The 13,737-nt window shown below is 40.2% G+C and overlaps 1 protein-coding gene across 1 annotated transcript; it reads left to right on the forward strand.

The window, feature by feature from the left end:
• Window positions 1-305: 305 nt before the first annotated feature.
• Window positions 306-13,737, forward strand: zbtb34 (zinc finger and BTB domain containing 34). Its single transcript, XM_059337191.1, has 2 exons — window positions 306-559; window positions 7,099-13,737. Exons 1-2 carry the CDS (start codon window positions 542-544, stop codon window positions 8,659-8,661), a joined length of 1,581 nt encoding a protein of 526 aa, XP_059193174.1. The 5' UTR covers window positions 306-541; the 3' UTR covers window positions 8,662-13,737.

Consider the following 13,737-nt stretch of genomic DNA (forward strand, 5'->3'; position numbering starts at 1 on the left):
CATGTCACGTTTATGACACGCTCATGTCACTCTTATGTAGACACCTTCAAAATAAAGCGTTACCATATCTTGCATAAGTCACAAAGGCTTATTCAAGAAATTGCCTAAGTCACATTTTATTTGGACTTAGGCATAATAAATCCACTTAAGTCACACACTTGACATAGGCCATTATCTTGAAGGGGTAAAATCACATGATCTGATCAACTGAGGATGTAGGCGATTTTACCATAGGTGGCCGGCGTCATGAGGAGATGATTTAGGCAAAAAAAAAAAAAAAAAATTGACAAAAAATGACTTAGGCGATTATTTTAACAGTGTGACGATGTATTGAGAACATGATGTCTCTGTACATTACACCGACATGAGCATGGGAGGGGCTGCTGCAAAACACACTGATAGAATGAATGCAAAGAGCCAAAAGAACACTTCCTGTTGATGCAAAAATTGCAGCAGCAACTGTCTGACACATCTGGACTGGAGAGGGGGGGAGGCCTGGCTGTAGTGTTAGCGAACTACTGAGGGGAATGGACAACGTTTAATGTTTATCTGCAAGACGGTGAGTTAAATGCACTTCAACTTTGGCTTGGATTGGTGACCATAATGCGTTTGCAATGTCGGCGCGTATTTCCTCTGACAGTGAAAGTAATGGGGAAATAATTGCCTGCGAACGTATGCTAGCAGCCGAATGCTAGCTTTCGTTAGCTGCTACTTAGCACTAGCTGACATGGAATGTCAGTCAGCTCTGCTAGCGCTAACTAATAGCATAAGCTAGCTAGCATAGTAACGTTAGCTATTTCATGACAGCCGACATAGTTTGTACCGCGTTCGACGTTGTACCTCAGCTAGTAGACCATATAATGTTGTCAAGCTTTATTATAGTCAGAGAAAGCGCCACATAACCGTGAAACGATCAACTGCGCGTGAAAGTGTGAAGTGGGTGTGAAACTTAGGCTTTCTTTTCTGAAATTGTTCGATTCTCGGCTAGCTAATGTAGCTAACGCTATGTTAGTTAGCTAGCGTCAGTGCTTGAGTGTTGCTTGATACTTGGTGGTTCGGCCCTGTGTTTTTCACCTTTATCTTAATAAAAGTTACAGCAGAAATGAGACAAGGTGGAGACAACAAGCAAAAGCAGGTGGATGTAACTGTCATGCTAACGCAAACATTAGCAGCTCCGCTAGGTAGTGTAGCCTCCCTCATCCCTAGCTAACTAACTACTAACGGGATGGTTTGCAAAGTTTGGCACACCGCACATTTGCTCCCCAATGTATCGATATGCATGTACGATGGTATCATCAATGCGTGCCAATGTCCCCCAGAGTTCATACACGATTGACATGACACGAGAAAACGCAAGTGTTAATGAATAAGTGATCGTACCGAGTGTGCAGCAAATACTTGCAATAACAATCTTTATTTTAAACCCACTGTACGTAAAGGGGGTGACATCTGGCCCGTATGTAGTCAGTGTCATAAACTACAGTTACCTGGAATGGTTTTCGTAGGGAATATTTTAAGCTGAACGACTAAAAATACGAGTACATGATGTTATGGCAGGAAAGGACAAAGTGCAGGGACATGACAGGTTATTCTGTACACCTGGGTTCACGGAGGTCACAAAGTACTATTTGTTACTGTTTCAGTGACATACATTTGCTCTGAATTTTCCAACCTGCTGCGTGAAAAGCCCAGTCTGAGGCCAACACAATGCGTTATTCCAGGACAACTGCATATGAAAGTAGCCTAAATATTTTAACTGTAAGGCATGTCAGAACACAGTGGAGCCAAGCCAATAAATTTGCATAAGCAACCATTATGGCTGTGCTCCCATCCAATCCTTACTTTTATAGTCTTGTTTCTGTTTGGGATAAGCAGTAAAACTGTATAGGTTTAAAATGCCAGCTGAAATTAGTGATTGTGCAATAGAAGGCATTTAGATGCTAGGCACATACAGTTCTGTCCAGTGAAAACAGGAGTCTGTGGTCTATCCTGGTAATCTGGAAATAGTAATTGCTGAGGCAGTGTGTTTGTAACATTTTTGTCAGAAGTAGTTACCAGGCCATACTGCAGCTGCATTGCATTTATCATTTATGTTTGGCAACCTCATTAAAATTAATAAAGTTCAATGCTCATGATAGTGTGATATGAACTACAACTAGTGTGATATGAACTACTATTTTTAAACTACATACATTTTGTAAATGTACTGTAGGAAACATACCTGATGGAGACAGTAAAACTGGCATTTGCAGAGATTTCCTGCATGTCAGCAGCAAACAGTGGCTGCCTCGGTTGAATTATTTTCTACCATTAGCAAAACCTGACCATTTGGCCGTAATAAAACCTGTTTTAAGGACATTGCACCAAACTGCCATCTGAAATTGCAACAGTGAAATCATTGCAGAGTGGCTTCAGGTGAAAAAGCAGTGTAGCAGGATGATATCCTAGCTAATTAGTGCTGGTCATTAAAAGGACTGTTAACACTCCAAACAATGTGTTAAATTTGTCAAGGTTGTTGATAGACAAAATGCAGTGTAACTGCTGCAAGAAGGAAAGGGCAAATTATGGAGGATACAATCAGAGTACAAATAGTTACTGTCATCTGGATCCATTTCTGTTTAATAGGGGTGTCATGACTTGGTTCAATTTTTGATGTAGGATACTGGATATTGGCATGCAGCATTGTTTCCCCACATATAGAATTTGCTTGGGCTGATAGCCCAGGTATATTTATTTACCCATTTTAGCATCACTGTGAATATCTCCTTGTCTGTGCTGAGAATCAAAACAAGATCACATGTACTCAATGTTGTATGTGGCGCACACTGTACATAATGCTAGGTGCTAGCATGCGCACAGCACACATGGAATAAATTCGGTGGAAATTACCTGAGCTGACTGCGGTTATATTAGAATAAGCAGTACGACAACATGATGAACTTAATACTTTGTTTGTTTAGAAATGGATCAACAAAGCAATTAGTTTCTAAGAGGCCATCATATTTCAGCAGAGGTTAGACAGGGGACAATGCACATGGCCTGTGTGCTGTGTGAAAGTTTATGTGTTTTTTGGGGTGGAGTACCCAGACTAGACATGGCAAAGCTGGTCTCAAAGAAAACTAAAACTGTGCCAACTGTCACTTGTCTCTTCTGATTAAGGGTACCGCATCACTCTTTGCTTGTTCTTGTGTTTATTCAAGCGTAGAAAACTAGCTCAGAGGTGCATTACCATTGCCAAGTAGACTGAAGTTGGCTATCTCATGATGTTACATTTGGGAGTGGCTGCTTAGTCAACTGTCAGTCCACTCACGGGTCTGGATTAATATCAAACCAGTCTGAAAATTTTTACACCGGCCCAACCTTAGCGTGTTTGTAAAATAGATAGCCATAAGTGAATACATTTCTACAATCCTACTTTTGATTTTGATAAATTGAAAGCTCATTGCGATCAGTTTTACATTTAGAATTGAAAACATGACAGCCCTAGTAGTGAATGCAGATGTTGGAAACAGGACGATCACGCTTGGCTATCCTTGTGGATGCCTGACTGTTATCGCCATTAAAATTCCAAAAACATACCTACTCAATTCCTTTTTGGCTCTGGGTCACGAAGACTACTTGACTGCACTGTACAATATTGTAATGTGTAGTTCTGTGAATCCGTTATAACTTCTGTTCGGTTAGAACAGAGGGTTCAAGGAGGGTCTCAAGTTTGTTAAGTCTTTCGTGTGTTAATGGGCATGTAAGCAGGTTAAAATTAAGGATGCATATTTTCATCTTTTCCTATTTTTTAGTCCAAACAAATCAAATAAGAGAACTCAACCAAAGGCCAAGCACACGATATTTAGTGAGCTTTAACTAAACTATAACAATTTCCACAATTGGTATTTTCACAGCAGCAAAGTTCCTCAGATCATACCTTCCCTTTAATGTATCAGTCTATCTAGTCTATTTTTATCTTGTTTTTTACTATCTGTTTGAAATTGCTCTCCCAACCTTTGCTTGTTAAGCAGTTCTGTTCTGGGTCTGGTCTGCCCCACAAGCTGTTTTTCAAAGTAGGTGAAATGCTGCTGATGTTGAAAAAAGCTTACAATGCATGCTTGCTGACTTTGGCTTTTCTTCTAATGTTATTTTTCCTTCTTTTTTTGAGTGACATGCCTAAGTTACAGGCTTTAGGTCATGTCTCAACACCAAAATTTTGCTGACCTTATGGTCAAACAGACTATCGCAATGTACTCAGCCCTATTATACATACCTACCTACCTGAAGCAGCTGCATGAAAAAAGGTTTATAACCAGGCAGGGAGCTTGAGCTGCAGATGGAAGTTTTGAGTTTAAACATTTTCAGTATTTCCCACGTGAGCCAAGCATGTGACCCTCACCCAGCATGTGCATCTCAACTACTGAGCATACATTCTTTGGCTGCCCTTCAACTTGGCTCCATTCAGTACGCATGCTGTTGGCAGCCATTACTGGTATGTTTTAGTGTATTTGAAAGGGTGGTAATGGGGGAGTGAAAATAATATACAGTACACCTTCTCATGATTCTCGGTTTTGCTACATCTTTCCCTCTGCTGTGCCTGGATGAAAACATATGGTTTGGTGGACAGGTGCCTTGGCAAGCTTTGGCAACTGGAGAAAGTGATTACGTTCCTAAAGTGCTGATAGGGACTCAGTGCGCAGAACATCATGCTGAATTGCCAGCAAGGGGCAGAGAGGGAGGGAGGAGGAGGTGCAGAGGGAGAGATGGGAGACGGGCAGATGGAGTGGGGGGAGCGGAGGGTTAAGCTGGAGAATTGACACATACTAGGTTTTGTATAACACAAGTATTTTTGCTCTCACAAACACATACTTGATATTGCACAGTAGGTACAGTAGAATTTCACAGTGGCTACTTTCCAAAGGTTGGTTTAACTATTTCTGCTGAGAAGGCAGGGCTTATGTCTATTAATATTCATGAACCAGCTCAAGTCAGTATATTATTGTCTTAGTATGCCACTACTTGTGCGGCAATGCTCGTCGTGGGGGATCTGATTTATCATTTTGCCAAAATGTGTCCCAGCCAAAGCTTGGAAGTTATGTATAGTGTGCTTTAAAATATCTTAATCAGAGAAAGGCAGCTGTCAGTTGTGCTCATTAATTGATATCTGAAGAAAAGCAAGCATTCTTTACAAAGAGGCAGTTATAAAGCAGTTATTTCAGTGTCATTAATGGCGTACATTTAATCTAGTGTATCAAAGATGGCTTTGTAAGAAAGCTAAGTGCATGCTCACCTTCCAAGCATAACCTGATTTTCTTCTTTCTCTGCCAAAGGCAGCATGTATACCTTTATGGCTCACCTCATGACAGTTGGGTACGTAATGTTCAATCGGACGCAATCATTTAATCTACTTTCTCTCTTAACTTCCTGTTCAGCAATAATTGCTATGGATTAATAATCAATAAATAAACACCAAATGTAGAATAAAATAGGCATGAAGTCATTTTCAGATTCTTGCAGTATATTTTGATCACATTACCTTCTTTGTTCTCACACTCCCTCTTACTTGTGCTTGATTGTGGCGCTACTCCAAGGAATTTTTTTTTTTTCAGCACTCTGTCATATGCAAATCATGTCGGTCATTATTTCAGTATAAATTCATAACAAAGGTGAATTTGGGTTACCAGTTGTGTCTTAGTAGGTGGCTTTAGTTCAATTTTTTAAAATTTTGGAATTGAGATATAGTGAATAGGTTGGCCTCTGTCATGTCTAGTTTGTAGCATCTAAAATGCTTGGATGAGGCCACTGTTGACAGTCATTCCATTGGTAAACTACTGTGAAATTGCTTTGCTTCTGGATCTCATTTCAGATCCACACTCCCTACACTTGACTCTATTTTTTTCTCATGTATACTGCAGGCCTGTGTATGACTTTTTTTGTAATAATGCAAAATGGGCAGGTGGGGGGGCGCGGCAAAAGATTTTTCAGAAGTTTATCACCACTGCACTACTGTGCACCGTCATGACAGCAACAACAACATACCTCTACATTATAAAAGTTAATTAATTAAAAACAAACAATGACTATCCATCTACATCTCTATCCACCCACTTTAGTACAAATGGTTTCTTAAAGTTAAAGGAACTAGGGTCAAAAAGCTTAAAGGCAAAACATGTTTTTTTTGCTCTGTATAATAGCTGACAACTGACTCTTCTAGTTTAAGTGAAGAAAAAAGTTGCTATGTGTTGTTTGAAAAGTCATGTGCATCTGCATGGTAAAATTCAATCAGATATGTACTGATAAAAGTAACCTTCCAAGGGCGCTTTGGTCTCCACATACAGCAGTAGAGTAGAGAAGATGGATTAACAAATAGGATTTTACAACATGCACAACTGCACATGTGCAATAAAAAAAAAAAGTAATTCACACAACAGTGTTTCTACAGCCTAAATTAGGGCTGAATGATTTAGACTGTTTGCTAAATTGTTAGCAAATATGGCAGAATCTTTTTTCCTTCAGAAATGATATTGTGTACAAGCCTGAATTGCATGCATTTTTTATGGATTAATTGTTCAATCCTACTATGATAAGGGTGCCTGTGGATTTCTTTATATGTAGTGCTGCCATTCTGAACAAAAGCGGCTGATAATACTGGATTATTGAAGCTGAGGCCAGAACCCTATGGAATTTGGTTATGAAATATATGTGATATAATGAGGCAACATTTGTATTTTTTAAAGAAGTTATTCTTTTTAGAAGGCTGCCAAATGTATATGGTCTTGCACCATATATCCTCATATTGCACAGCCTAAGTTTGAGAGAAAGCAACTATAAAAAAGTGTGATAAACTTGAGTAAAAAGTGCACTTTATAGGCTACTCACATGTAGCCTATAGGGTGCTGTGTTTGCTACTTTGCATTCATTGTTGATTCCTTTGGCATAACATTTGTCATATACAAGATTGTATGGAATAAGCCTGTTATTTTGCACTGCCTCCTGTCTCTGTATACAGTACAATAGTTTTTTGTTCACTGTGAAATTGTTAAAATGCTCCAGTGTACTCAAATGCATTGTTTCAAAATCCTAATGTTTTGTCCCCCCCCCCCCTTTTCCCATCAGGCAGCCGACAAACTGGAGAAACATATCCAAGAAATGGACGACGGCAGCTACATCGAGTTCGATGTGCCGGAGTTCAGCAACACTGTTCTTACCCAGCTCAATGAGCTGCGGCTGCAAGGGAAGTTGTGTGACATCATTGTTCACATTCAGGGCCAGCCCTTTCGAGCCCACAAGGCCGTGTTGGCAGCTAGTTCACCCTACTTTCGTGACCATTCAGCTCTCGGCACCATGAGTGGCCTTTCCATCTCGGTCATCAAAAGCCCCGAGGTGTTCGAGCAGCTTCTTGCATTCTGCTACACAGGTCACATGTCACTGCAGCTCAAGGATATTATCAGTTTCCTCACTGCTGCCAGCTTTCTGCAGATGCAGACCATCATTGACAAGTGTACCCAAATCCTGGAGAGCATCCACTCCAAGATCAGCATCCCCGTTAGTGTCTGCAGCCCAGAGAAGGATGACTCGCAGGCCACTGGGAATGGGGTCAATGACAGCAACCTCTTTGTAAACCCTACCCAGATCTCCCCCCCTTACTACTCCCGGCAGAATCAGGCAGGGCACGAAGCACGCTTTGAGCTGGCAGGAAAAGGCCTGGGCCGGGGGCGACAGCAGCAAGAGGAAGGCCAGTCGGACCGAGGCAGTAGTGATAGTGTGTCAGAACATGATGCTCCCATGGAGGGAGAAACGGAGCAAGTGGAACTGATTGGCAAAGATGGGCAAGTAACAGATGTGCATGTGAAGATAGAGAAGCCTGACAGGCCCACTTATTCAGATAGTTCCTCAGCTGGCGATGATGGCTACCACACAGAGCTGGTAGATGGAGAACAAGTGTTGGCTGTTAGTGTGGGTTCATATGGTCCTGTCATCCAGTCTGCTGCCTATTCTTACTCAGGGCTGTCCTCCCCGTGCTTTGTCAACTTAAGCAACTCCAGTCCTTCCCGCTCCATGCTCAGTGGCTACAGAGGTGGGCGAGCCAGGGCAAAGCGGCCCCTGGCCATCCCAGCAGGAGTGCTGAGTCATATCAAACCTGGCTCAGATGACAGCGAATCAGCCGTGGGTGCCACAGGGTTGGAGAACGACGTGCGAGAGCGCAGTCTGCGGAGCCAGTGGTACCCCTACAACGAGAGACTGATTTGCATCTACTGCGGAAAGACCTTCAATCAGAAGGGGAGCCTGGATCGCCACATGCGCTTGCACATGGGAATCACCCCATTTGTTTGTAAATTCTGTGGCAAGAAGTACACAAGGAAAGACCAGCTGGAGTACCACATCCGTGGCCACACAGACAACAAGCCCTTCCACTGTCAGATCTGTGGCAAATGCTTCCCTTTTCAGGGCACCCTTAACCAGCACCTGAGGAAGAAGCACATGGGAGCAACAGAGGGCAGTAATCATATAGACTCTCCAGAGACGACGGAGGGAAGCTCAGGTCAGAAGGACCAGGAGGATACGTCTGAGGGGATGGCCTTTGAGGCACAATATGCAGAAGAGGCACCAGCTGATGATATGGAGGAGAGTTCAAAATGCAGTCCGGAGGAGGCTCAAGCATCAAGATGTGATTTTTAGGTCTTGCTTCAGGTTAAGGAAGCTTTAAGAAATGTTTATCTTAACTCAACTTAAAGGACTTTTTTTCTTTTTGAATCAGCTCCCTCTACTATAGACTTTTCTTGCGTCAAGGGTTTCTGTCAATTTTGTGAAAGTAAGATGTTGAATGCAGAGAGCAAATGGGTGCTTTATAGAAATTTGATTCTTTCAAGCAAAGGGAGTAACAACTTACTATTTTTGAGGAGGTCCCAATAATCAAGACCCCCTAATTGATTTCTCTTTTTATCTTTCCATGTTTTTTAAAACATATTTACAGAGTTATATAGGCATGTTGCAATAATTGATAATGTGAAAGCTCTGGTAAGATGCTTGTCATATCACCTTTTTACCTGACCTGTTTTTGCACATGTGGCCACAGGAGGTCACTTACTCACAAGGAATGATTTTTCTGCCAGTGCAAAGCTTCGTGTGACATATCCGTTCAATACCTCATGATGCAACTACATACTCATAACAGACAGTATTTTAACTCAAATGAAACTCACCAGGTTCTACCTCATAGCCAAGAACCTACCACGCACAGACGTGTTCACCGTTTGAAATCCGTTTTAGGTTGTATGTACAGAATCGTATTGCCAAACCCTGTAAAGAATATTCTCTCAACACAAAGCCTTGATACTTAGGGGAAATATTCCTTGCTGATTGTATGGATTAGGGACATAGTCCTTGTCAAATGTTTCATGGTCAGCCAGGTTAAAATGATGATTAAGAAGGTGCTATGTGAGGAGTACATTAAATTTGCTAGCTTTCTTGTGTGTTTGTTTATGGAAAATGCGGACAATAGACTAAGATAATGGCCCTGCATATTTTCAAGATATGATTTTGATGTCTTATAACGTTTGTTCTACAAAACACTTTTCTCTCTCATCACTACTGGAGATCTCACTCTGTCAGTCAAAGCGTGGTTTTCGATGCTGACGTCCATGTAATGGGTGAATTACGTCCATACAGTGAAGTCATTTGTATTCCTCTATATTCTGATGGCAGACTTATACTGAATTATTGTATATGTAAATTGTTTTGTCCTGAGGTAGGCTTCTAGGTTAATACTCAGTGTCTGACAGAGACGGTCAACTCAGCACAGTAGGAACAGCTCTGTATCTGTTCACATAAATCAATATAGTATACTAGTCTGAATAATATGCAAACAGAAAGAACAAAGGAATCTCAGCCATTTTGACATGGTTTTTCTTCCATTATTTGAAAGAGCTATTGGTTTGTTTCCTTTTTTTCCTTCTGTCCTACCATTTTAAGATGGGGCGATTGTTCTGTGACATTTGTTCTCTGCATTAGTTGGCGTCAAATGCAGACTTGGAACAAGTTATCCTCGTGTCAATTCTACTTCATGATGTTGACATAGATGCAGCATAGCTAGATAAAGGCTAAATAAGGTAAATGTTGTTGGAGGTAGCTGGTGATCCAAAGTATTGATGCACTTTGCAGAGTTTAGTGGGTGGGATGGGTGTTGTCCTGTTGAGAAATGTCTTAATTCTGATACAGCAGTGTCAGGGTAGTACTAGATTCAAAGCAGTGATTTTGTTTTTCTTACCTCCGAGTAAAAATGTTGTGAGACTCTGCAATTACATGAATACTATTGGCTTCAAGTCATGCATATGGCGACATATTTTATCTATACTGTTGGATCAATGGGGATCAGGGATAGGGCTGTTGTTAGTATATAGAGCCTTGGGTTTTATTTTCATTGATTTAAAGAAAACTGCATTCACAGTTATTAAACAAAAGGCACATAGAAGGCCTGATTGATTATTCTCTCATATTTAGTAAATATAAAGCTCAGCTGGGTGGCCTGTTTTGTGCAAACCTGCTTTCTTATTCGCCATCCAGCTATTTTTGAAAAGCACCTGCTATATGCTTTAATTCAGTTCCATCTGGTCCATGCTGAATTTGTGTCAATGAATTGGGTTAGATTATAATCACAGTTTCCATATAATTTTCTACTATGTGTGCGTTTGGTGGGAGAATATTGTATTTTGTTGCTAATGTCGAACGTCAAGAGTGCAGTCCTTTTTATTCCACCGAATGTGCGGTCATCGTCCTCACTCAGACAGTTAAGATAGCAAACCAAAATGTAGGGAATTTTGCAAAAATCAGTATAGCTAGCTTTTCGTTATCTTTTGTGCTTAAGGATTTATCATCACACTTTTGGTCATCACACCCACAGTCTGTCAACCTGTACAGTACTTTTTAGATGAATGTTTACCAAGTGAAATTTCTTTCTGTTGGTTGCTGATGTGATGTGCAGGTTTGACAACTGATCTGACCTCACCAGAATCAGTCGCTAACTAATCTGAATCTGCCGATGATGATTCTTGCCCTTCATCTAGAAAAAAAGATGGAAATGCATACCTTGTTGTTGGTAATGTTTTGTGAGAAATAGGTACAAACTGCTAAAAACTATTTTGTGCCAAGAGTTCACACCAAAGACTAATAGGTGATTTTTAAACCATAAATGTAGACTGTAATGCATAATTGAATGCTCATTCAGAAAAATAAGTTCTTAATTTATTGTAGGACTAGTTCATTGCTATTTGCAAGGAATGTATGTTTCCCAGCTTATAACAATCACTTGTGTAAAATTTGAACAACCTGCTTAGAAGCAGCAAAGTCATACATAACATGATATATTAAGCCATACGAAATCTGACAATATAAAAGTTGTGCAATGAATAATGTAATTGTTGAAAGCCAATGTAAACAAACAAGAGAATATTTCACAAAAAGTGGCATCTTTAACTTAGTGCCTTGCCACAAGCTTTACATTTTAGATTCTGGCACTTAGATTCCTGTGCCTCCTTCATTTTGTAATGGATTGAATAGAGAGATTATTATAGGATATGGCCACATCATTTATTGTAAAGCGGTACCAAGAATGCATATAAATTAATTCACGTCATTCTTGTCCATTTTGTAGTTTCTTTTAGCTCAAGTCCTGCCCCTGTTTTCGCTTGTTATCTTTTTCTTTTGTCATGGAATGGACAACTGATTTTGTAGCATATGATTACAATCAGATGAGGCAGACTTGTTCCCTGCAAGCCGATGCCCCATGTTCAGAGACTATACTGTATCCCTCCTCTCTAACCACTGAGGACAATCTTAAAAATGTACTGTAGTTTTAGGCATTTCAATGAAGGAAGGAGATGCATGAGAAACACAAATCTACTTCCTCTCTGTTCTCTCGGAGCATCTGGCAAGGGGAACAGCTGCTTGGGTATTTAGCAGATAATAAACTGAATAATTGTGGAGAAAAAAAAAGCTTACCCTCATATACTGTAGCTGAATTGCACGTTGCTCAACCACAAAATTGTATGAAATTGCCAATGGATAATTTTTTAACTTGAGTTTACTTGTATTTGTGTCATCGATTGTGCACTTACAGTTTTTTTTTTTTGTTAATAGTAAATACCAATTCCATCCGGGAAGTCTAGTTTATCTCTATAGTTACCCTTAAGGGACTCAGTTATAACAGCCTCACTTTGGTAGGGACCTTTCCCCCCTATATGGTGCTTTTTAGAATAGTCAGATTCATTTTTTAAAAATTATTTATCAAACAATCCATGTAATCATCATAGGTGAATGGAGGGGAAATTTGTTTAAATGCTTTTCATGAAACATAGTTACTTATGTGATACACAACTACAGAACCAACTGAACTTGACACAAACACTCAAATCGACTCTTTGTCAACTCTTAGTTCCACACCTCTGAGAGGAACAGGAGATGCATTATGGGCCACAAGTAATCAAAAGGAAGTGTTTACAGGGAAGGCTGTCAGACTACTTTTTGAAATTGCAGCTCGTCCTATTCTTTTTATAATAAACTCACTTCAGGTAGTTTACAAACACTGATACAGGCTTAGAAAAAATCTTAAGTCTTCCATAGCTTTTCTGTCAGTTTCTGTCCACTGTGTATTATAAGAAAAAGCAATAACCTTTTTAAAAGTGGTGTATTGGGATCATCAAGCCTATTGAAATATTGGCCTGTCATGTATCAAACAAACTGAATGTCAGGGAGCTGTTGAATTGAAGTCGGACCAGGACAATTTAATATTGATTTATTTTTTATATATTTTCTGAAACTTTGGACAGGTTGACTTTCCTTTTCAGAAAAAATATATATAAATGAAAAAGTGGTGTTGCTTGCTGGTGTTCTAAAATGCTCATCGAAATCCAGTGGTAGTCAGTAAACTGCAACACAAGAACTGAGCGTGTGGTTCAGTCATCTGTGGCACTGTTCAGAGTCGCACCTCCAGCTGTGTCAAAAATCGAAAGGGATTTGGGCTGTATAAGCCACTGTTTGGGAGCGGGCTATCTGTTGTCATGCTGAGGTTCAGTGGTCTCCTTTGGCTCTTCAGGCACCGAGACTGTAGTTGTAGTTGTTCAGGACAAGGGGGAATATTTCAGTCAAGCTATTGATCTTTTCCCTTTCACAACTCCCTAAACTCTGCACTATAGTGTCTCTGGCTATGTGTATTTGGTGACAAGGCAAAAAAACCTTAGAACTCAGGGTATATAGTGTTAAAAGTGGTCTCATTGGACATACTACTACTTATGTCCATAGTATAATTGTGCACTTCTCTTCAGGTGGGGAAACAAGTCCTCAGTCAGTGGTTCCCAAACATTCTGCCTCAAGGTCTCAATGAGCCCATATTTTCCACAGAGTTGAAGCTTGGGGAGCGCTGGAGACCACGTACTGAACCATGATAGCAGAAACGCCCCAACTCCTGTTTTTGTCCACTCTACACACAACCTCACAACCCAACTGTGAACCTCAGAACTCTACTGTTTTGTACAACTATGAAGTAAATGAAGCTAGCTAGAGCTGATGTTGTATCTATTGCCATTTATGAATTTATTTTATAGCATGAAATAAAATATATTTATTCAAATTATATATTTTACTCATAATCATTCTGTGCTGCTTCGTTTTGGTTCTTAAGCTTGTAAATTGCTTTTTTATGATATAAAAATGTCAATAGAAAAATGCGTTTGTAAAATAAAGACGCTCATTTGGCTCTGA

This window comes from Centropristis striata, chromosome 7, assembly GCF_030273125.1.
Source record: "Centropristis striata isolate RG_2023a ecotype Rhode Island chromosome 7, C.striata_1.0, whole genome shotgun sequence".
In the NCBI taxonomy this organism is placed as follows: Eukaryota; Metazoa; Chordata; class Actinopteri; order Perciformes; family Serranidae; genus Centropristis; species Centropristis striata.